General features: G+C 44.5%; 1 protein-coding gene across 9 annotated transcripts in view; it reads right to left on the bottom strand.

Annotated features, from left to right (window-relative positions):
• The window catches only part of PRR16 (proline rich 16), a 179,624-nt gene extending 161,983 nt beyond the window's left edge, over nucleotides 1-17,641 (bottom strand). For 7 of the 9 annotated variants that reach the window (XR_014576814.1, XR_014576815.1, XR_014576816.1 and 4 more), the window contains exon 1: nucleotides 17,301-17,613. Coding sequence is in view for 1 of the 9 variants with exons in the window: in XM_083817875.1 (XP_083674001.1) it covers nucleotides 17,301-17,462 (162 nt within the window). In the remaining 8 variants the exon portion in view is untranslated. Of the gene's footprint in view, nucleotides 1-17,300 lie in introns of all 9 variants that reach the window. The other 2 variants (XR_014576812.1, XR_014576813.1) reach the window with 1 other exon arrangement.
• Between the last annotated feature and the right edge of the window lie 5,146 nt (nucleotides 17,642-22,787).

The raw sequence follows: 22,787 nt of genomic DNA, 5'->3' as shown, positions 1-22,787 counted from the left end.
TAGGACATTAATGCTGTATTATGAGATGTCACTGTCAGAAGTGATGAAAACTAAACAGAAGTATGCTTCATATTTAGCAAATGAAGAACAAGATCTTCAAAAATGTAGATCCTGCATCCTTTTTACAAGTTTATTATTAATAACACCTGACTTAAAATTACAAAGCATCAAGTAAGGGTTGTTTACATGTTTACCAAAGAAAGAATTCATCTAGAGAGCTATTTATTAGCTTTTGCGTTTGGTACTCTATTTTACGTCCTTGATTGATTAATGTCTTTTACACAGTCAATCTCTGAAATAATTTGTATTCAAAGCCAGAAGTAGCTTTGCAGCAGACTACCAAATCAGGGAGAAAATATTAAATATTGTGTTGAAGTACTAGAAAAGTGGGGTCTTCTTTCCTCCTTTTTTTTTTTTTTTTTAAGAAACTTGAAGTGTAACTTGAAGATGCCAGCCAAACATTCATCTCCTATAAACAATATACTGCAGTCGTTCTTAAGATGCAGATTTACCACAAAGATGGCTTCATACAACACTTACCATCTTGCAACTGATATTCACAAAAGATTCGCTAGTGAACAGAAGACTTCAAAAGGATTTTTGATGACTTATATGATTTTAAAACTTTTTTTTTCTTCTGAAGATTTTGAAAGACATTTCCATCAGCTACCCTGCATCTAAATGTAAAATTACTATGTATGTCTAGCTTTAATCAACCTTAGACTATGATTCCTTAGTAAACAATGAAATTAAGCCTTAGATACTCATCACTGTGATTCCTACACGTTATTATCTTCACAAGCCCTAGGGTTCTAATTTCTCCTGACACAAAGAACAGGAGTCCCATGAATCAGACACCAACTTCTCTCACAGACACATGGAAACCTCCAGAATGACTGGCACTGCTTAACGACAAAAGGCCAGTGTCTCAGTTAACATAAGCTGGAACAGCTTTATTAAAGTCAAATCAAATTTATTCAGTGTAGACCACCTTAGAAGTAGGGGGAAAAAAAAAATCACTCAAGCCAACCTGAAGACTGAAACAGCCTATGTAAAGCCTGTGTTAAGTAAAAAGTTCCCCTTCTGGCACAGTAGTTGTTGGTTTTTTTTTGTTTTTTTTTTGTTTGTTTTGTTTTTGTTTTTGTTTTTTCCTAACTCAACATCCTCAGCACCTGCAGTACTATGACTTTTTGCTGCACAACTTATCCATCCATGCATCCATCCATGCATCCATCCATCCCTACTTTAAAGATTGCTCTGTGTAGCAATATAATGTTTTGAGGCTCGTTTTGCATTTCTTTTGGTTTTGTTGTTGTGTTGTTTTCTTGGTTTTGTTTTTGTTTGTTTGTTTGTTTTCCGTCAGCTGTTTTGTCTCATATCTTTCTACTACACTATATTTTCCAGGATACTAATCAAGCTACTGTTAACCTCTCAGTTCAGTCAAAAATCCTTGGTGGTTACACACTATCACAATAGTAAAGACTCTGTTTGCTAAGATTTGAGTCAGCTAATGAAAATAATTATTAACTGAAGTATTCTCATATGATTTAGTGTTTATAATCCAAACACTCAAATTCTATGATGTTTGTTCATTTGTTAATAGATGGAATCAAATAACCACTACCTGAAAAATAAGCACATCCAAATTACCTGGTAACAAGCAACAACAAAAACTAGCAATCCCAGCCTCCTCATTCCCTTGCTTCAACATAAGCAACCCAGTCTGGTCAAATAACAGTTTACCGAAAGCCTTACAGGTCCACTGTACCATCTGCATTTTGATTTCAAGAAACAGAAGTTATTACCTTAGCTAAGATAGTTTTGACTAGCTTGTATATTTTCCTAGTCTCAATTAATGGTGCAAGATACCAGAAACGACATCCATACACAGGACATTTTTTATCCAAATACAACAGCTTTACTGAGCGTTAAAATCATCTCATAAAACAGCCCTGCCCTATAAGCATTGAAAGTCAAATAAGGCTAGACTACCCGCCAGTCAGGTGGTAATCCAGGTAAAATTTGGCAGAACTAGTGGAAACCACACGCTGTTGTAAACTTAGCTCAGTCAAATTGCATCTGAAATTGACAGTAAAACCACCTGAAGTGCACTCTAATTGGACATCTGAAACACTTTTGTTAAGGACAGCAGCACTGCAGTATTTTGAGGAAAGATGCAGTGAATTTTAAATATTCTGGATGCTGAACTGGAAGGCTGGAAAACAGTGTTAGCTGAACCTATAATGAATTTTAAATTAGAAGTTTTTGCTTGTAGTGACAGCCCAGGTAACTTTGGAATCCAAATAGTACAGCTTTCTGTTGCTAGACCACATTGGAAATTAAGAAAGAAGCAATACCAATGCTTCCAGATCCTACATGGTACAATCTCCTACTAGGATGCAAAAGACGCACGAAGAGAACAATTTTGTTACTAAGATAAATGCCAGAGAGTCACCTGAAATTCTAAAGACAAAACTAAGAAATTTGATGTTGACATTCCTAAGTCAGCATTCAAGAACAGTCAGACAAACATGCATGTTTAACAGCCCCAAACATTGTTCTGATAGCTGCTGACAGTGACATGAATAAAGGTCAGAAGTTGCATAAGCACCAGAAACTGTTATGATGGAAAAGAGGACAGGGGTTAGGAAAAGAAAATGAAAGGCATGCAGAAAAGTAGGGACTAGTAGGATCATAGCATCATAAAATGATTTGGACTGGAACAAACCTTAAAGACCATCTAGTTCCAACCCCCCTGCCATGGGCAGTGATGCCACCCACAAGATCAGGTTGCTCAAAGCCCCATCCAACCTCGCCTTGAACACCTCCAGGGATGAGACATCCACAGCTTCTCTAGGCAATCTGATCCATTGCCTCACCACCCTCACAGGAGAAAATTTCTTCGTTATAGATGATCTAAATCTACCCTCTTTTAGTTTAAAACTGTCACCTCTTTTCCTATCACTACACCCCCTGACAAAGAGTCCCTCCCCAGTTTTCCTCTAGGACCGACCCCTGTAGGTACTGGAAGGCCACTATAAGGTCTCCCCAGAGCCTTCTCTTCCCCAGGCTGAACAATCCTAACTCTCTCTGACTGCCTTCATAGGAGAGGTGCTTCAGCCCTCCGATCATCTTCATGGCCCTCCTCTGGACTCATTCGAACAGGTCCACATCCTTCTTGTGCTGGGGCCCCCAGAGCTGAATGCAGTGCTCCAGGTGGGGTCTCGCAAGAGCAGAGTAGAGGGGGACAATCACCTCCCTTGACCTGCTGGCCACGCAGCTTTTGATGCAGTCCAGGACACAGTGGGCTATCTGGACTGCAGGCGCACATTACCGGCTCATATTGAGCTTCTCGTCAACCAACACCCCCAAGGTCCTTCTCCTCAGAGCTGCTCTCAATCCATTCTCCACCCAGCCTGTATTTGTGCTTGGGATTGCCCTGACCTAGATGCAGGGCCTTGCACTTGGCCTTATTGAACTTCATGAGGTTCACCCAGGCCCACTTCTCAAGCCTGTCCAGGTCCCTCTGGATGGCAACCCTTCCCTCCAGTGTGTCCACTGCACCACTGAGCTTAGTGTCATTGGCGAACTTGCTGAGGATGAACTCAGTCCCGTTGTTCATGTTGCTGACAAAGATGTTGAACAGCATCAGTCCCAGTTCCGACATCTGAGGAACACCACTTGTCACTGATCTCCACCTGAACATGAAACCATTGACCACAACTGTTTGAGAGCAGCCATCCAGCCAATTCCTTACTCACAGGGTGGTCCACCTGTCAAATCCATGTCTCTCCAATTTAGAGTCAAGGATATTGTGCAGGATGGTGATAAACACTTTGTACAAGTTCAGGTAGGTGATGTTAGTTGCTCTTTCATTATCCACCAACACTGTAACCCCATCATTGAAAATCAACAAATTTCTCAGGCATGATTTGCCCTCAGTGAAACCACATAGGCTGGCACCAAATTTGACCTGAATGGTTCACAAAGTTTGCATAATTACATTGGGTTTGCCAGGATAATTTAATTTGGAGGCAGGAAAAAGGACATATCATCCACAGTCTTATGGAAAGATGTTACAAAGGAGTGGCATTCCTTTAAGAGCAAAAAAAGGTGCAGCCACTCTGCTCCCCTGATCGCTGCCTAACTTTACACAGAGGTTCCGTATGTACACATATGACTACACTCATTCATGAAAACTAACTCTAAACTATTGGTGTCTGCATCCGCTATATTCATCATTTATATTCACACTGCAAATATTTATTGCTAGTTTTGAAAGTAGGTAAAACCTACATTCAGATCCCAGACAATGACAAGCCCATAACCATTTACTACTGCAACTTTAATGAAGAAGTAGAGAATGTTTTCCAACTAATTTTAAACTTTCAGATTAAGAAATGTTTATCAAGGGAAGCTGATGTTCCTAACACAGGATTTTTACCTAATATACATCTGATTATTTGACACCAGATCTGGAGTACTGTGTACAGTTCTAGGCTCCATAGCACAAGAGCGGTATGAACACACTGAAGCAAGTTTGTAAGATGACCAAAGGATTGGCACATCCGGTACATGACGAGAGACTGAGAGAACTACGATTCTTCAGCCTGCAGAAGAGAAGGCTCGGGGGATCTTATCTCAATGTGTATAAATATCTGATTGGAAGGAATAAGACGACAGTGTCAGGCTCTTGTCAGTGGTGCTAAATGAAAGGACAACAGGCAAAAATTGAAATACAGGATATTCTACTTAAAAATAAGAAAAAAAATTACTGTGAAGTTGATTCAACACTGGCACAAGTTGCCTAGAGAGGCTGTAGTCTCTCCATCCTTGGAGATATTCAAGACTGAATTGTAAAAGATCCCAAGCAACCTGCTCTAGGTGTTTCTAGAATGGTTTGGATGATTTGTGACGCGGCAGTTAGCGAGGCAGTTAGCGCGGGCAGGGCGGGCAGGAAGGGCGGAGCACTCACACCCGCCCATAGGGACAACTCCTCCAACGGCACTCTCCCGTCAGCTGGGCTGCGATGGTCTCCACCAGGCACGGTGCTTTCTCTAGGAAGTCAGTACACACCCAGACCGACTGCCCGTCCAAACACGCAGCAGTTCAGGTCTCCGGATGCGGGGAGTGTCTGAGCCTCTTGCTGCCATCGGTGGGAGGCAGAGAGACTGCTTGCGTGAGGTGCGAGCAGGTGGACGACCTGGTCCGCATGGTGGCGGAACTCAAGGAGGAGGTGCAGAGGTTGAGGGATATCAGGGAGTGCGAGCGGCAGATAGACTGGTGGAGTGACTCCCTGCAGGACCGGAGGGAGGGGGACCAGGGTGAGACGCTCCAAAGGGGGGTGGACCCCCTGCCCTGTCGCCATCGGGCAGAGGGAGGGGACCTGCGAGTTGAGGAGGAATGGAGACAGGTCCCTGCTCGACCTCGCAGGAGATGCCCTCCCCTTCCGGTGCCGCCTTCCCAGGTGCACTTGAACAATAGGTTTGAGGCCCTGGAGCTTGAGAGACCGGCGGGTGAGGATGAGGTAGGAAGCCTACCCAGGAGGATGCCTGAGGTGAGGAAGTTGACTCCACGCCTCAGGACTGCCTCCACCAGGAAAGAAAGAAGGGTGATTGTTGTGGGCGACTCCCTCCTCAGGGGAACGGAGGGCCCTATTTGTCGGCCTGACCCCACACATAGGGAAGTCTGCTGCCTCCCTGGGGCCAGGGTCAGAGACATTACCAGGAAGCTTCCAAACCTGGTTCGCCCCTCTGACTATTACCCGCTTTTGATAGTCCAGGCTGGCAGTGACGATGTTGAAAAGAGAAGCCTCAAGGCTATCAAACAGGACTATAGGGGGCTGGGACGATTGGTGGAGGGAGCGTGAGTACAGGTGGTGTTTTCTTCTATCCCTACGGGGGAAGGGAGAGGCACGGAGAGGACACGGAAAGCTCGCGTGGTTAATAGGTGGCTCAGAGGCTGGTGCCAGCACAGAAATTTTGGGTTTTTTCACCATGGGGAGCTTTACTTGGCACCTGGCCTGATGGCCCCAGACGGGTCCCTATCTCCAAGGGGAAAACGGATCCTAGGCCAGGAGCTGGCGGGGCTCATAGAGAGCGCTTTAAACTAGGTAAGAAGGGGGACGGGGCTCAAACAAGGCTTGTTGGAGCTGTGCCGGGGGAAACAATGGCTAGGCCGGGGAAGAAGGCGATGGCCCAGCTGAAGTGCATCTACACTAATGGGCATGGGTAACAAACAGGAGGAGCTGGAAGCCATCGTGCAGCAGGCAGGCTACGACTTGGTTGCCATCACGGAGACGTGGTGGGACCGCTCCCATGACTGGAGTGCTGCAATGCCTGGCTATCGGCTCTTCGGGAGGGACAGGCAGCACAGAGGGGGTGGTGGCGTGGCTCTCTACATTAGAGAATCTTTCGATGTTGTGGAACTCCAGGCTGGGAATGATAAGGTTGAATCCCTGTGGGTTAGGATCCGCGGGAAGGCTGGCAAGGCTAGCATCCTGGTCGGGGTCTGTTATAGACCGCCGAACCAGGATGAGGAGACGGATGAGGAGTTTTATAGGCAACTGACAGAAGTTGCAAAATCGTCGGCGCTTGTCCTCGTGGGGGACTTCAACTTCCCGGACATATCCTGGAAACACAACACGGCACGGAGAAAGCAGTCTAGGAGGTTTCTGGAGAGCGTGGGAGATAGCTTCCTGACGCAGCTGGTCAGTGAACCTACCAGGGGTGGTGCTCCGCTAGACCTTCTCTTCACAAACAGAGAAGGACTGGTGGGAGATGTGGTGGTCGGAAACTGTCTTGGGCAGAGTGACCACGAAATGGTAGAGTTCTCTATTCTTGGCGAGGCCAGGAAGGGGACCAGTAAAACTGCTGTATTGGACTTCCGGAGGGCTGACTTTGAGCTGCTCAGGACGCTGGTTGGCCGAGTCCCTTGGGAGGCGGTTCTGAAGGGCAGAGGAGTCCAGGAAGGCTGGGCGCTCCTCAAGAAGGAAATTGTGATGGCACAGGAGCGGTCCGTCCCCACGTGCCCAAAGACGAGCCGGCGTGGAAGAAGACCGGCCTGGCTCAACAGAGAGTTGCGGCTTGTGCTTACCAGAAAAAAGAGGGTTTATAATCTTTGGAAAAAAGGGCGGGCCACTGAGGAGGACTACAAGGATGTAGCGAGGCTGTGCAGGGACAAAATTAGAAAGGCCAAAGCTCATCTGGAGCTCAACCTGGCTACTGCCGTTAAAGACAACAAAAAATCCTTTTACAAATATATCAACGCGAAACGGAGGACTAAGGAGAATCTCCATCCTTTACTGGATGCGAAGGGAAACCTAGTTACTAAGGATGAGGAAAAGGCTGAGGTGCTTAATGCCGCCTTTGCCTCAGTCTTTAGCGGCAAGACCGGTTGTTCTCTGGATACCCAGTGCCTTGAGCTGGTGGAAGGGGATGGGGAGCAGGATGTGGCCTTCGCTATCCATGAGGAAATGTTTGGCGACCTGCTACGGAACTTGGATGTACGCAAGTCAATGGGGCCGGATGGGATGCACCCGAGGGTACTGAAAGAACTGGCGGAGGAGCTGGCCGAGCCGCTTTCCATCATTTATCGGCAGTCCTGGCTATCAGGGGAGGTCCCAGTTGACTGGCGGCTAGCCAATGTGACGCCCATCTCTAAGAAGGGCTGCAGGGCAGACCCGGGGAACTATAGGCCTGTCAGTTTGACCTCAGTGCCAGGAAAGCTCATGGAGCAGATTATCTTGAGGGTCATCACGCGGCACTTGCAGGGCAAGCAGGCGATCAGGCCCAGGCAGCATGGGTTTATGAAAGGCAGGTCCTGCTTGACGAACCTGATCTCCTTCTATGACCAAGTGACGCGCTTGGTGGATGAGGGAAAGGCTGTGGATGTGGTTTACCTTGACCTCAGTAAGGCTTTTGACACAGTTCCCCACAACATTCTCCTCAAGAAACTGGCTGCTCGGGGCTTGGACTGGCGTACGCTTCGCTGGGTTAGAAACTGGCTGGATAGCTGGGCCCAGAGAGTTGTGGTGAATGGAGTCAAATCTGGTTGGAGGCCGGTCACTAGTGGTGTCTCCCAGGGCTCGGTACTGGGGCCGGCCCTCTTTAATATCTTTATCGATGATCTGGATGAGGGCGTCCAGTGCACCCTCAGTAAGTTTGCAGATGACACCAAGCTAAGTGCATGTGTCGATCTGCTCGAGGGCAGGAAGGCTCTGCAGGAGGATCTGGATAGGCTGGACCGATGGGCTGAGGCCAACTGTATGAAGTTCAACAAGGCCAAGTGCCGGGTCCTGCACCTGAGGCGCAACAACCCCAAGCAGAGCTACAGGCTGGGAGATGAGTGGCTGGAAAGCTGCCTGGCCGAGAAGGACCTGGGAGTATTGGTTGATAGTCGGCTGAATATGAGCCAGCAGTGTGCCCAGGTGGCCAAGAAGGCCAACAGCATCCTGGCCTGTATAAGAAGCAGTGTGGCCAGCAGGTCTAGGGAAGTGATTGTGCCCCTGTACTCGGCTCTGGTGAGGCCGCACCTTGAGTACTGTGTTCAGTTTTGGGCCCCTTGCTACAGGAAGGACATGGACGTGCTCGAGCGAGTCCAGAGAAGGGCGACCAAGCTGGTGAGGGGTCTGGAGAACAAGTCTTACGAGGAGCGGCTGAGGGAGCTGGGCTTGTTCAGCCTGGAGAAGAGGAGGCTCAGGGGCGACCTTATCGCTCTCTACAGTTACCTTAAAGGAGGCTGTAAAGAGGTGGGGGTTGGTCTGTTCTCCTAAGTGCCTGGTGACAGGACGAGGGGGAATGGGCGAAAGTTGCGACAGGGGAGTTTTAGGTTGGATGTTAGGAAGTACTTCTTTACCGAAAGGGTTATTAAGCATTGGAACGGGCTGCCCAGGGAGGTGGTGGAGTCACCATCCCTGGAGATCTTTAAAAGACGTTTAGATGTAGAGCTTAGCGATATGGTTTAGTGGAGTACTTAGTGTTAGGTCGAAGGTTGGACTCGATGATCTTGAGGTCTCTTCCAACCTAGAAATCTGTGATACTGTGATACTGTGATTTCCAGAGATCCCCTTTCAGCCTCAACCAGTCTGTGATTCTATGATATTTAAAAATATATACATATGTTCCATTTATTTCTGTAATAACTACTGAACTGTAAGTAGTAATTTTAGCTGACAATTACTCTCTCGTTAGCACACGCACTTACAAGAATTCAGAGAATTAATGCTGTGAACATATTCTTTTTGCCCATTTCTAACAAAATTGAAGAAAAAGTAGAAGGCATATAACAGCAACAACAGAAACAAACAAACAAACAAAAAAGAATCTCAATGACAAAGCATGCAAGAAAACAATTATACTTGGTTTTTGTTACGATAAACAAAGAGAAACAACATGCTGACCTTGATTTTCCACAATAATTTTATACAGGGAGGATACTGAGTTACATGGGTACAAATCAGTCAATTATTATAGTGATGCAAGCCCAAACTGTTTATTTGTTAATGTTTTCAGTTTGGGTTTATTTCCTTAAACCGCATCTTTCAGGTCACATAAGCTGCCTGTTTTAACAAATGTCTTTTCCAACAAAATACAAATGTTATTAGATATCAAAACAAGATGGTTTTGAATAAACACTTCAAGCACTTAGCTCACTTTCTGCAGTTCAATGGGAAGGCCAAACCTAGTTTTTGGTTTCCCATCTAAGTTCTGGAACCCCATGCAGATGGCCTCACTTTAATCAAATCTTAAACTTCCCCCATTATTTTCAGATGTACAAAAATTGTCCCCTTATCTTACAACATAAACCACTACAGTGCAAGTAAGGATGTTGTACTCTGCTTCTACCTTGAAGCTACTCTGAAGCTATTCTGTCACTGAAAGAACCATGAACACACCACACTAAGGGAAGAACATAATACCATCATGGATGACGAACTGAAATAATTACTGCAGAGTTATCCAAAAAGACTTAAGGAAAAAAAAAAAAAAAGAAAAAAAAAAAAAGAAAGGTGTTTTAACATTGGAGGATTTTTCACATTACTGAGAAATAATCTACAGTGAAATCTGGAAGTGATTCAACACCAGTGCTCTGTCTTCGTAATGTAATGTGGCACATGCTGCATGAAACAATGGATGAGTTTGTTAACCTTTAAAGACATATGAACACACTATTATTTTTGCAAAAGCAACAACTGACAGTACTACTCCTCCTGTTTGGAGGCAGTTTCTCGTCACGACTGCAATCAGCTGTAGTACAGTAATCTTAAACTAAACCAGAATGCCAACAGCCACCAAGCCCTCCCACCCCCAGTAATTCAACACACACACGCAACTGACCAAGGAAAGCTGCAATCAGAGATCTGCTAGGGGATATTCTCAGCTCTTCCACTGTGGAAGCAGCCTCTGTCTTCATTCTGCTCTTAGGTACAGTAAGAAAAGGCATTTTGGAGCATTGCAGGTAGCTGCAAGAATGACCAAAGTCAGTGATGTACAGAGCTGGACACGAGCTGAGAGAAAGGCATGTATAGGCTGCACTGCTTAACACTTTCACAGCTAATGCAAAAAAAAATTCAGCAGTATGGTAACATGTACCATACATTGACATCTGAGTGAAATGCTACCTCAAGACCTTTACCTTAAGACAACAAACCACATTATCTGCTACTTATTGTGGAGGGGGGAAAAAAAAAAAAAAAAGCCCAGCTAATAGCAAAATAAAACAAAGACCCATATATATACAGGCAACAAAGCTGATGTAACCTGCATGACTGAATATCTGCTGCAGGACAGCAGCCTATATGCAAAACAGACCCCTTCACTCTGTCTGCCTCTCAACAATAACCCCTGCTGAAAATTCCAGTATGGGGATGGGGACATCTGAACAGGATACACATGAGTTAGCTGTGAGGTTGCTGACCATTCAGTTCCCTTGCCTTTCAAAGAATAGGACTAACATATGGAGAAGACTAAGCCACCAACATTTTGCAAGTCTAAACAAAATGAAAACTAGAAGAGGATAGTGATGCTGTTTACAAAGATATTGTGAAGTAGGTACTAAGAGATAGTACTCTTTAAACTCGAAAAGAACATGTGCACCTCACCCCGCCTCCACCAGACAGAGCATTAATTAGCTGGGTATAAATCAATTGTGAGCAGCAATTTGGCTGCAAGTTTATGAATGGAAGTGGGAAGGCTGTTCCAGAACTTCATGAGGTATGTGAGTAATGGGAAGAGAGATATTAGAGATATTGTTTCATTTTCAGAGGGAACCAGCAAAAATCTGCAAAACTTAAGTAATGGTACTCAGCCAAGTCATTATTTTTTATGACACATTCATATACATACATGGCAGCAACTGATTCCTCTGAATTTTGAACTTTTAGCAAAAATGAAGCAGACCCAAAATAACTTCTGCCTCCATGACATTATTGTTGTTACTGCTGAAGTCAGCGTCAAACGTCTGACTGCAACAGACTGAAGTTCTTGCCTCACTAGTCCTGTTTTCCGTATCACGGTCAGTAGTGCACAGATTGTGTGAAGTTCATACTTTAGCACAAAGATACATGTTTTCACTGTGGTACTGTTTTTATTTGAAAACTGAATTTATATATGCTCTATTTAGCTCATGGTTGCACAATGCACATTACTATCAGGAGCTTAGTATTGCATAAAGGGAATGAAGTAGCTGACATGAGTGTTTAGAAAAACAAAATAGCTAGCACAAATTGACAGTGTGCTTCCCTCCATCAAGTCTCTTGATTTTAATAAGCAGTGCTCTATATTTATGCTAGTTATTCCTTCCATTGTGTTACACAATAGATTATTGATAGCTTTGATTCCTTTCATTGTGTTACACAATAGATTATTGATAGCTTTGATTAAAAATCAGATACAGAGCAACTTTACTTAGTACTAAATCAGCTTTTAAAGTGGTCCTGACAACCTCAAAACATTCTTTAAGGTTCATAGCTACCTTTTAGCCCTATTAGCATTGTTGATACTATTTGCAAAAGAGTTTTATGTAATTACATCTGTGCTTTTGTATTGTGTGTAACTGTATATATGCTTCATAGGCCACAAGAAATAAAGGGAAAGGAAAACTATGATTCATTTACCTGCAGTGACTATTTATGGCCCCATTTGGACCCCGGGCAGATCACAACAAATCTGTGTGCAGTGCTTCTCTTATATAATGAATCATACTCTGCACTTACAATAAACATCCAGGTAGGGCTCACGGTTGCATCTGTCACTAAGGACTGCAACGAGAAATTAGAAAAGTCTGCTGCTGGAGAGAAAAGCAAGTTTTGGAATGGGCAATGCCATCTGGCATATGGCACTTGGTGCTGGTCTCTGACCTGGACCACAAGCTCAGTTACAGCCACAAAAATACCAAGAAAGCTTCATTCCAACCCCCCCACACACACCTGATAGTCCCCCCCGCAGCTTATTGACCACGTATACAAAATCCATATGCACTGAAGCGAGACCCGCTCCAAAAGTAACACCCAAGAGTGCCAGCATCCAGAATCCATATGTAAGAAGGGCATCTGCATCTGTGGGACTTCTAACAGCAGGAAGAAACATGCTCAAAAAATTCTTCATTCAGTTGCCACCACCTAGCAGAAGGAGCTACAGCTTCTTGATAGCAGGAATGAGCAGGAGAAGGAAGGGATTAAAATGTTTTGCTTTGCTTTGCCTAGCCCCAGAACTCTATGCAGTATATTCCATACTTATACTATAACCCCGCACACTTCATGCTACAATATGAACCCACAATGTTTTTTGTACAGATGTTTGTATTTCTGCCTGAACAACAGAGAAACTGATAGATGATTGATTGTCACTGCTCTAATCCTCTTGTTGGATATAATCTGCAGCTTCCTAGATTCTGGATGAACACTGAACAACCTGAAGAGCCTTACTGCCATCTGGATCACCAGCTGAACACAGAAACCAGAAAGAAATGAAAAACACTGGTGTCGAAACTATAATATGCTCAATGCAGGCCAGACGTAAAAAATGCAGATCAGGGAATACATTACCCCCGCACACACCTAAAAAAAAATATGACTGGCCTGATTATAGAAACAGGTCATCTACCCCTGCAAAAAACTTTGTGTGTTTTTTTAATTTTGTTTCTTTTTGTTTTGTTGTTGTTGTTTGTTTTTGCATCTAATAGTTCCACCATCACTCAGAAAACATTATTTAAGTCATAACAAAGTTTTATATATCACATATTTATGAAAAATAAAAGGGGCAGTTAGGTGAGGGGTGATTATTCATTCATTCTTTCAGCAAAACATTTTAGAAGGATTTAGAGCAGAGGAGGTAGACTAAGAGAGACTGGAAATTTACTGATGCATGTGCAATGCCTCTTAGGGCTCCTGTTTCTCCTGCACCTCCATTTTGGATTATCCTAAATATTGGCAACAGCTGCACAGCTGCTTGCTTTTGATAAAAGTTTGAAGCTTATTTAGCCAATTAAAAGCCATGTAAATGTTTCACATGTAACTTCCAGGAATTTGTTTTGCATGATGAGTTTTTATTACAATAAGAAGTATTTATCAAATGATTTGGTGAAGTATTTCCTTCATGTAAACAAGAGCAAGCCTCCAGAAATGCCTAACGTTGTAAAATGTGAAAGCAGTGAAGCCTTAAAAATGTGATCTCCTTTCCCTGGCATCCTCAGGTGCACAAGCACACCCCCTACCTACAACGCCTTCTGAAGTCAGTCAGAGAATTAGGGCCACACTGTGCATTTTACACTCAAAATAGTTTAACTAGCGCACATCTTCTGGTCTCCTGTAGTGCTCATCACCTCATTGCTTAGGTACTTGACAAATAAATTTGCAAAGCAACATTTAATAATAACCATCCTTCTAAACCAACTCTAGAAAAAGAAAAAGGGAAAAAAAAAAAAAAAAGGTCTTTTATCCAATACTCCAGAGTAGGCTTCACCTACTTAATGTTGAAATAGCCTGGACTAAAGAAACATTCAGTGTTACTCAATTATCTGGCACTCCTTTGATTTTTCTTTGGAATATTCATCAAATAATGGCTACTCAAATCCATTTTGAACAGTAATTTCTTCCAGCACAAAAGCACATCCCACTGTTGGTATACACCCACCCTGTGTTTCTTTTTAGCAAGGAGACAGAAGTGGCTGAGTCTCTCCATAGTTAACAGCACCCTAGAGAGTACAGTTATGGACTAGCCATACATGAACTCAAACTCTGCACTTAGCCCCCCTACATCTAACGTGCCCCTCAGTCATCACTTCTCCACCTCCAGTCTTTGTGGGCACCTCAGATTAAGCAGACCAATAAAAACAAGGAGAAGAGGCAGATGTTCCACTTCTCACACATGAGAACTCTTAGCACATATTTGTTTTAATCCACATGATGTTGTCATATGTTTTTACAGAAAATTTCTAAACTTCAGGCATCTGAATTTAACAGTCTGTCCTCCCCCCACTTCCCCTCCCCAGCCTCTATTTAAACACAAAAGCTGGTTGCAGCAGCCATCAGAAAAAAAGCTCTTGAACAAACGACAGATGCAAAAACATTAACATAAGTAAACAGTAACAAGTTAAATGTAATGACATACAAGTCTTGTAAGCCATACTCCTTACTGTTATAAAACTGTTCACTCTAAAGCAATAAAACTACCTTACAATTTGATGGTACTTTGAGTATAAAACTTAACAAATGAAGGCTAAAAGACACTGGGAGAGGACATACAGTTTATCCCAATGCCTGAAGTGATATATTACGTGTTGCATAATAAATAATTGGTAATTAAGAGTAAAAAACAGGTAAACAGAATCAGAAAAAAAGTTCTATAAATGATGCATTTTCAATATCACAACTAAGTATTACTGCAACTACATGCAACAATAACAATAACAATAACAACAACAATAATAATAATAATAACCCTACCCCATAACCTACCAGTAAAACAGAATATAAGTCTTTTTAACATAATAGCAATTTAAAAAGAAGTAAAGGCTAATTTCAGAATACTGTATTCCTAACAGGAAAAGAAAACAAAACAAACAAAAAAAAAAACTGAAGAGGTAGTACAAAAGCCTGACTGCAGCAAACATACAATGAAGAAAAAGTATAGCCTAAACATTTTGAGAAGTACACAATTTGGGTGAGTTTACCACCTTGCCTGGTTCTACAGTACAGAACCACAGAAATAGGACAGATTTACTCCTGTGTATAATACACCAAAACCAACGGTAGACCAACTCTTCCTACATGTTTTAATGAAACATCTGCAAATGCATTCTAACGCCTACAAAAAACTATGAAAAAGCATGATTAGTAATTTATAATATCATCAATTGCCTCACTTCCACATTAAAAGGTACACATTTCAGATGCCTTAAGAAGCCCTGTACAGGATTAGTCCATATTACAAAAGGCAGACAGCTGGGGGTACTCATATGGCAAACTCCAGCAGACCATAAATGTCATACAAAGTGTATGTAATACATAATGATAATGTTGCAAACAAGCAGATAACATGCAACCCTCACTGGTAACAATATCACAGATATCACCTTTGTACAATATATAAAGAAATTGTTACTCAGAAACTCATGTGTGATTACAAACAGGAGTTAAATCCCCTTTTTATAGAAATATTTCTATTTGCTCTCAAAACAGATGCTCTCGGCAATCTAACCACCCTTCAACACATACATAGGACTTCATAGAGTTACAGCACTGTTTTTCTACAACTTCCTTTTTACATTTCACTTCTGCTTGGGAAAAGAAGTTCCAGACAAGCCGTTTCCCCCATCAAGCAGAGGTAAACCCAGTTCTCTCTCACAGATGCAGTCAACCAGAATAGACACGTTTGCTTAGATAAAACATGCCACAGTAAATGATGACACATGACCTCCACCTACAGAGATCTCGTTTGCTCACTAGAGGAAAGCTGGGAGTGATTATATGCAGGGAATTCCAGGTCCCGAAAAATGTGCTTCTGCAGCAACAGAAGCCAGCTTACTCAATCAGACTTTTAAACGTTTAAAGAACTGCTCTATAAACAATGTTTACTTCCACTTTAATATATATATATATGTATATAAAAGCAGTGCAGACAGCTGCACGTTAAGAAATTATATTTTCGAAAAAAAAGAAGAGAAATCTGGAGTTGTGGGTGGGAATAAGTCTAACAGCTGTGATTAGTGAGCCGCATGTTTATGTATCTGCCAACATCATATGAAGCACTGGGTGAATTTCAGCCTGCCTCAGATGGCAAAAGTCTGTTGTATAAAACTTGTTGACAATGTTGTTAAAATAGAAAACTAATATTTGATAGCAAAAGACACGGCCTCTTATAAATGTCAAATCCAGGATTATAAAGCAACGCACAGAGATTCTGGACTTGAATTTCGGTGCATAATCCAACCATCTGTCGACTAGTTGTGTAGCAAAATCAAGATAACATGCACATCTCCAAAAGGACGGCCAAATTGTTTTTCTCCTGCTACAACATTTCGCTGCTTACGAACATCCCCGCGGTAATCGCACCCCGCCTGCAGATTAACCTAGGGGAGACGACACTCGCCACGGGCAAAGGGAAAGATTGCAAAGTCAATCTTGCCAGATCGACGAGACAAACAGGGCTCCTGGTGCAGCCTGCAGAGGCAGCGGCAGACCCGCCGCACCGCGGCCGCCGGGCCGGGCAGGGACCCCGAGCAGTCCAGGGCGCCGGGTGCGGGGGTCCCCAGCAGGGACCCAGGCCGCAGCCTGGGGGTGCACACGGGCTTACACCGGGCGGCCAAAAGTTAAACGCGCTGGGGCGGGAGGAAACACGCTCCTGCCGCCTCTCCATCCGCCGAGAAGCTGCGGTCCTGCAGCCCCCCCATTCCCCCCTGGGCACCCTCCTCGCCCCGCGGGGACCCCGCAGGGCACCCCCGGCCTCCCGGCTGAAAACTCCGGAGGGTGGGAAGTCCTCGGGAAGGGCCGCCTGGCAGCTGCGGGCGGAACGCCGGAGCTCCAGCCGCGCCCGCCCCGTCCCGCAGCGCCGGGCGCCGCAGCGGGGTACGGACACCCCCGGGACACGGACACCCCCCCGGGGCACGGACACCCCCGGGGCACCGCCACCCCCCGGGGCACAGCCGGGGGCCACACTAGCCCGGCCCGGACCGGCCACTAGTTGCTGGGACCGCCGCGAAGAAGTGGTGAAAGGAGCCCGGGGCAGCGGCGGCGGAGCCCCGGGGGGACGGGGCAGACCGTCGGTCCGTCCGCTGTGCTCCCCGCTGCCGGCGCTTCTCACCTCCTTAAGTTCCTTGGCCACGTCTTTCAGGTCCCCCAGCACTAATTCCAAATCCTCCACGATGATCTTGATCTGCTCCTTCACCTTGGCTTTGGAGGCAGCCGGCGGCCCCTCGGACGGCGACGAGGACGAGGATGCGGTCCCCTTGGACTGGGCGGACATCCTTCGGGGCAGCCCGGCGAGGACACGGGGGGGCACGCAGGTCAGGCGAGCAAGGCGGCCGCCAGCCGCCCGGCGCCGTCCCTCCGGCTCCCGGAGCTGTCGCAGCCGCTGCCACCACTGCCGCCGCCGCCACCGCCGCCGCCACCGCCGCCGCCTGCCCGCCCGCGCATCCCGCGCCGGGGGCGCCGCGCCGCGCCGCGCTCCGCCGGGCGGCCGCGCTGTGCAGCTGCCATCGGCTCCCGGGAGCGGCGCGGGGGCCCGGCTGCAGCCCGCCGTGCGCCGCGCCTGCGCCTCGCCCCGCCCGCCCCCGGCTCGGCTCCGCTCCGGCCCACGGCCGCGTCCCCCGGCTCCGGCTCCTGCCCGGGAGAGAAGGGACCGGGGGAGGAGCGGCGGCCGCCGCCCGCGGCGTCGCCCCCACCGTGCTCCCGGCGGGAGGGGGAGGCAGTGAGGGTGCTCCGCGGGAGGCGCTCCCTGCCCGGCTCGGCCCGACTCGGCTCGGCTCGGCTCGGCACGGCTGGGTGAGTGCACGGTGCTGCATCGGCCGCCCGACCCCCCACGGGTTGCCCGGCCGAAAATGGGTGACGGCCAAAACAACCCCTACCACCGCCACCACCCCGAATTGGGACGCTTCTGGAAGCTGGCTCGGCGCACAATTCAGTTCCCGTCCGGAGGAATTGAAGGGCAGTTCAACTGCAACAACAGTGACCGTTTTGGGGGGGGCGAAAAGGCAGCGCTCCGAGGTGCCGCAGCCTGAGGATGCCACACACTCGGAGGTACCACACCTGTGCCCGGGGATGGGGCTGTCCTGGCTCCTCAGGGTGTTTTGGGCTTCCCGATAGCTGCTGTAAGGTGGCTGCAAGAAGGAAGGTGTTTTGTGAGTGCCGCCGAACTAGTAAGTCATTCGGTCTGTGCCCGCCAATATTTACTGCACAGCAAACACACAGGAGACCCTGTTTTAGTCGGGAAGTAAAGGTTGTCCATCTCATCAAACAGAAATAAAGACGTGCACGAGGCAGAACAGCTCTGGGATGCTGCCCAGTATGCTGCCTGTGTCTGTCCAGAGTTGAGGCCCATGCAGTTTTTGAGAACATGCGCTTTCCAGTGTCATTCAGAGATCTGTCTGTGGTGCAGGTGGAAGAGATTGTTAGAAAACCCTCACCTCCAGTGTTTTTCCATCTTGCTACAAAAAGGTGTCATGTTTAGGCAAGAAGAATTGGTTTAGGTATTTTGTACCTCACTAGCTATGAACAGGACCATAGAATCAATAGAATGGCTTGGGTTGGAAGGGGCCTTAAAGATCACCAGTCCCAACCGTCCTGCCATAGGCAGGGATGCCACCCACTAGACCACTTTGGCCAAGGCTCCAACCAGCCTGGCCTTGAACACCTCCAGGGATGGGGCATCCACAGCTTCTCTGAGCAGCCTGTGCCAGTGCCTCACTGCCCTAAAGAAGAGGGCATGCGGCCAAGTCCAGCTTCGAGGATCGCCCTGCATGGCTGCAACTGAATTTTATGCTGTAAATGCTTCTGAGAGTTTGGGCAACCTCAGATGTTTCAACCTAGCTAAGCAAGACAGGGAAAAGCAGAAACCTTGCCCAGAGCAGTGTGTCTGCACATGGTACAAATTCTCACATGGTGATGAACGGTTTGTCTCTGGGAAGGGTGTGGGACTGGGATATGAATAAACAGGGGCTGACAGCAACTCTTACTGTCTTGGTTTACATGTAATTATCTTTTCACTTCTTTTACCACTACAAAACCTGCAGCATTAGGCTGAAATCATTTGTTAGTGAACATATATTAGAAAATATTTTTTTCCTTCGGTGTCTCTCCGAACTTTTAAATAATTTTAAGAAGGCCATTTTCAATAATAGTCTTTTCTTTTGAATTCCCTCAAGTCTCATGGTAAATTATTTTCATCTCACCATAGCAAAAGCTCTACTAACAGTGACTTTCAAGAACATCCGTGCTGGTTATTTTTGCTTAACAGTTTCTGTATGAGCAACAATATCATATGATTTTGGAAGCTAGCAAAGAAATGCTGTCTGAATCTCCAGACAAACCACCACTAAGCTGAGAAGAAAACAACGCAGAAGTTGTTGAGTGAATTTAAAGTTATTAATTTGTTTGAATACTATTACTCAAAGGCATTGTTTTAGCAGGAAAAAACATATGAAAAGCTACCAGTGAAACTATCTCTGTAGAAGCTTGCACACATCCAGTTTATAATTAGAGAAAGCAGTCTATTTTCTGACAGAAATTAAGGATACTGTGTAATAGTATACTGTATACACCTGTATGCAGCAAGGTTTAAATAGATAAGGGTTCATTTCTGCTACATTTCTGTAGTAGAAATCATCAGCATTGTGACAAAACTGATAACAGATTTCCTACAGATAAATTTTGTCTAACCTAACTGAACATTCATGATTAGACATATTTTTCCTACACAGTGACTTACTGTTTATGTTTTCAGTACAACGCTTTGGCAACTCCTACTGCTAAATATTTTTACTTTAACAACAGAATATTTCTGTTCTATCACATTAGTTAAAGTCATGAGAAGGCTTTACCCATAATCACTTGGTTATCACGTTTCCTTAATCCTGTGACCATGTCTGGAGACTTTCCAAACTTTTGAAGATATGAATTGTGCCCTCCTCACCAATCTCTCCACTTCAATAGTGGCATTCTTCTACGAGCTATGCAGGTGTATATAATGGCTGATATTTTGTGTTCATCCAAGTAACTGCTGTTTGTCATTGAGGGAAAACAAACAAACAAAATTCACAGTCCTAAGACCTGAGTAAAGTAATTTTACCCTGAGTAAAGACCTGAGAGTAATTTTAAGCTTTTTTTTTTTTTTTAAATAAATGCTATAACATGCTAAGCTGTGTTTCAGTTAGCAAATAGGCAGTGTCCCAGAGCAAAGTTACATGATTTCTTATTCCTTGATTTCTTTTGTTTCTAACTCTGCAAGTAAATGCTACTTATCTGTGTACTGTCAGTTTCTTCTTTTTGAAGTCTTTCTGGTTGTATCCTCATCACATCTGAAGTGGATAATCAGGAAAAAAAAAAAAAAACAACTAATATCTTACAATGATTTTCTTACTGACCTCCATAGGCCCTTGGTAAAATGAAGAGGATGCACAAGAATTCTCCACAAAACTCTTGGGGGATGAAGTTATTTTGGAAGTAGAAGTTATTTTGGAAGTTATTTTGGACCTTCAAAGTGCAGTTCACTGACCCTCCACTAACACTTTTTAATCCAGAAAAGAGCACCCAAACAAAAACAAAACACACATTAAATGAATACTTAGTGAAGCAATGTGGCACTCAGCTGCACCATTGCAAGCTGTGATCTCATTAAAGCTCACAAGTTGAGTAAGGCTTGGCCTGGTCAGTAATTGGAAGGACATCTCTCAGGAAAATATCTCAAGATGTTGCAAAGTTTGATATTGGTGATTCAGTAGATGGCACTTTTCATTTTGGAAAAAAAAAATAATAAAAATCCTATAACCCAGTATTACAAATGGAGTGAACTGAGCACCCACACAAAAGCAGTAATCTGATCATGCTGTTTTATTTATGTTGTTTATTTTAATGTGTGGAGTCACAAAGAGAGTTGGAAACTATGCAGGAAATCACGAGTAATTGTAAAACGTACATGAATCACAGAAATAATTTTTCAAGATAATCAGCCAGACCAGTCATATGAGAAGTACAGAAATGTAATTACTTTAAATTTAGTCACTTTTCTCTTAAAAACAAACAAACAAACAAAAAAAAAAAAAACAAGAGGGAAAAAGAAAAAAAAAATAAACACCCCAAGTGTTTAACCATCTCGGAGAAGCAGATACACTACCATAAAACTTTCATACTTATTTGTATAGAAGAATATAAACCAAATGAGCACTTTGCAAATTATATATAGAGAACTACATATATATAACGTATGTGAATATGTATATGTGTATTCTGTATATGTAGAACTATGTACATATAGAACTTTCCCCAAGTCATCAGTTTCAGATGAATTAAAAATTAATTTCCTGTTGCCTGTTGAAGGTATTTGGTTTGAGTTTTGTACCATTTACCAAAGCTAAAAGTTGAAAGTCTTCTGTATCAAACAAAACTTTTTATATCTGTATGTTCTAATTTATTTTAAACATTTTCACACTTTCCAAATAAAATTAAAGAATTTACCAGACAAAAAGCTACCTAGGCAAACTAACTAGTTTTGAAGATGATAAATGAAACCTTGATTTATTTTATATCCCTCTTTTGTCCCTAAAGGAAATATTCCATATACAAAATAGGGAAGCACTGAAGCATTAAGCCTGTATTTTTAATCCTAAACAAAATCATGGCAGAAAGCTTCATTCAGTTGCCACAGGCATGCATATTAGACATGTGCTGATTATAATATTCATTTAAAACTTCAATGTTAGTCATATGTTAAACTGTAGTACAATAGCTTATACTACACTATAGTAAAACAATAGGTTAAACTATAGTACAATGTCACTTGCATTCCAAATGCAAGTTAACCACCGTTTTTGATCTTTTACCTTTCCTGTCCAAAAAGAGTAGTGGGCTAATCTCTTTCCAAAAGGCTGCCATATTTAACTGGATGTGGTTGTCTTTTATTATTATTATTATTATTATTACACAATTCTTTGATGATTATGCTGAAGAAGTCACAGTGGCTGTTTTACATTACAGACTACAAAGTTATTCTTCATTTCGGTAGAGACTAAAACATTGTGAGGGAGCAATTAGAATGTACCCAGCTCCACATGGGGGAGGGTGAAGAACGAGTGGAGAACTTGTGGGTGAGAATTAAGGGGTAGGCTGGTATGGGTGATACTGTTGTGGGGGTGTACTACAGGTCACCATATCAGGAGGAGGTCGACGAGGTCTTCTGCAAGCAGCTGGAAGTAGCCTTGCGATCCCGGGCACTGGTTGTCATGGGGGACTTCAATTATCCAGACATCTGTTGGGTAAGCAACTTGGCTAGTCACGCGCAGTCCAAAAGGTTCCTTCAATGCATTGAAGATAATTTTCTGACGCAGGTGGTGGAGGAACCAACGAGGCTGGGGGTGCTTCTGAACCTTGTTCTTACCAACAAGGATGGGCTTGTTAGGGATTTGAAGGCTGGGGGCAGCTTGGGATGCAGCGACCATGAGATGGTGATGTTCTAGATGGAACTTGGTGGAAGAAGTAAGGCAAAAAGTAGGATTGCTACCCTGGATTTTCAGAGAGCCAACTTCGTCCTCTTCCGGGACCTACTTGGGGGTATCTCACAGGCTAGATTACTAGAAGG

Source organism: Anser anser, assembly GCF_964211835.1.
Source record: "Anser anser genome assembly, chromosome: Z".
NCBI classification, from domain to species: Eukaryota; Metazoa; Chordata; class Aves; order Anseriformes; family Anatidae; genus Anser; species Anser anser.
This window is presented reverse-complemented; position numbering and strand designations above follow the sequence as displayed.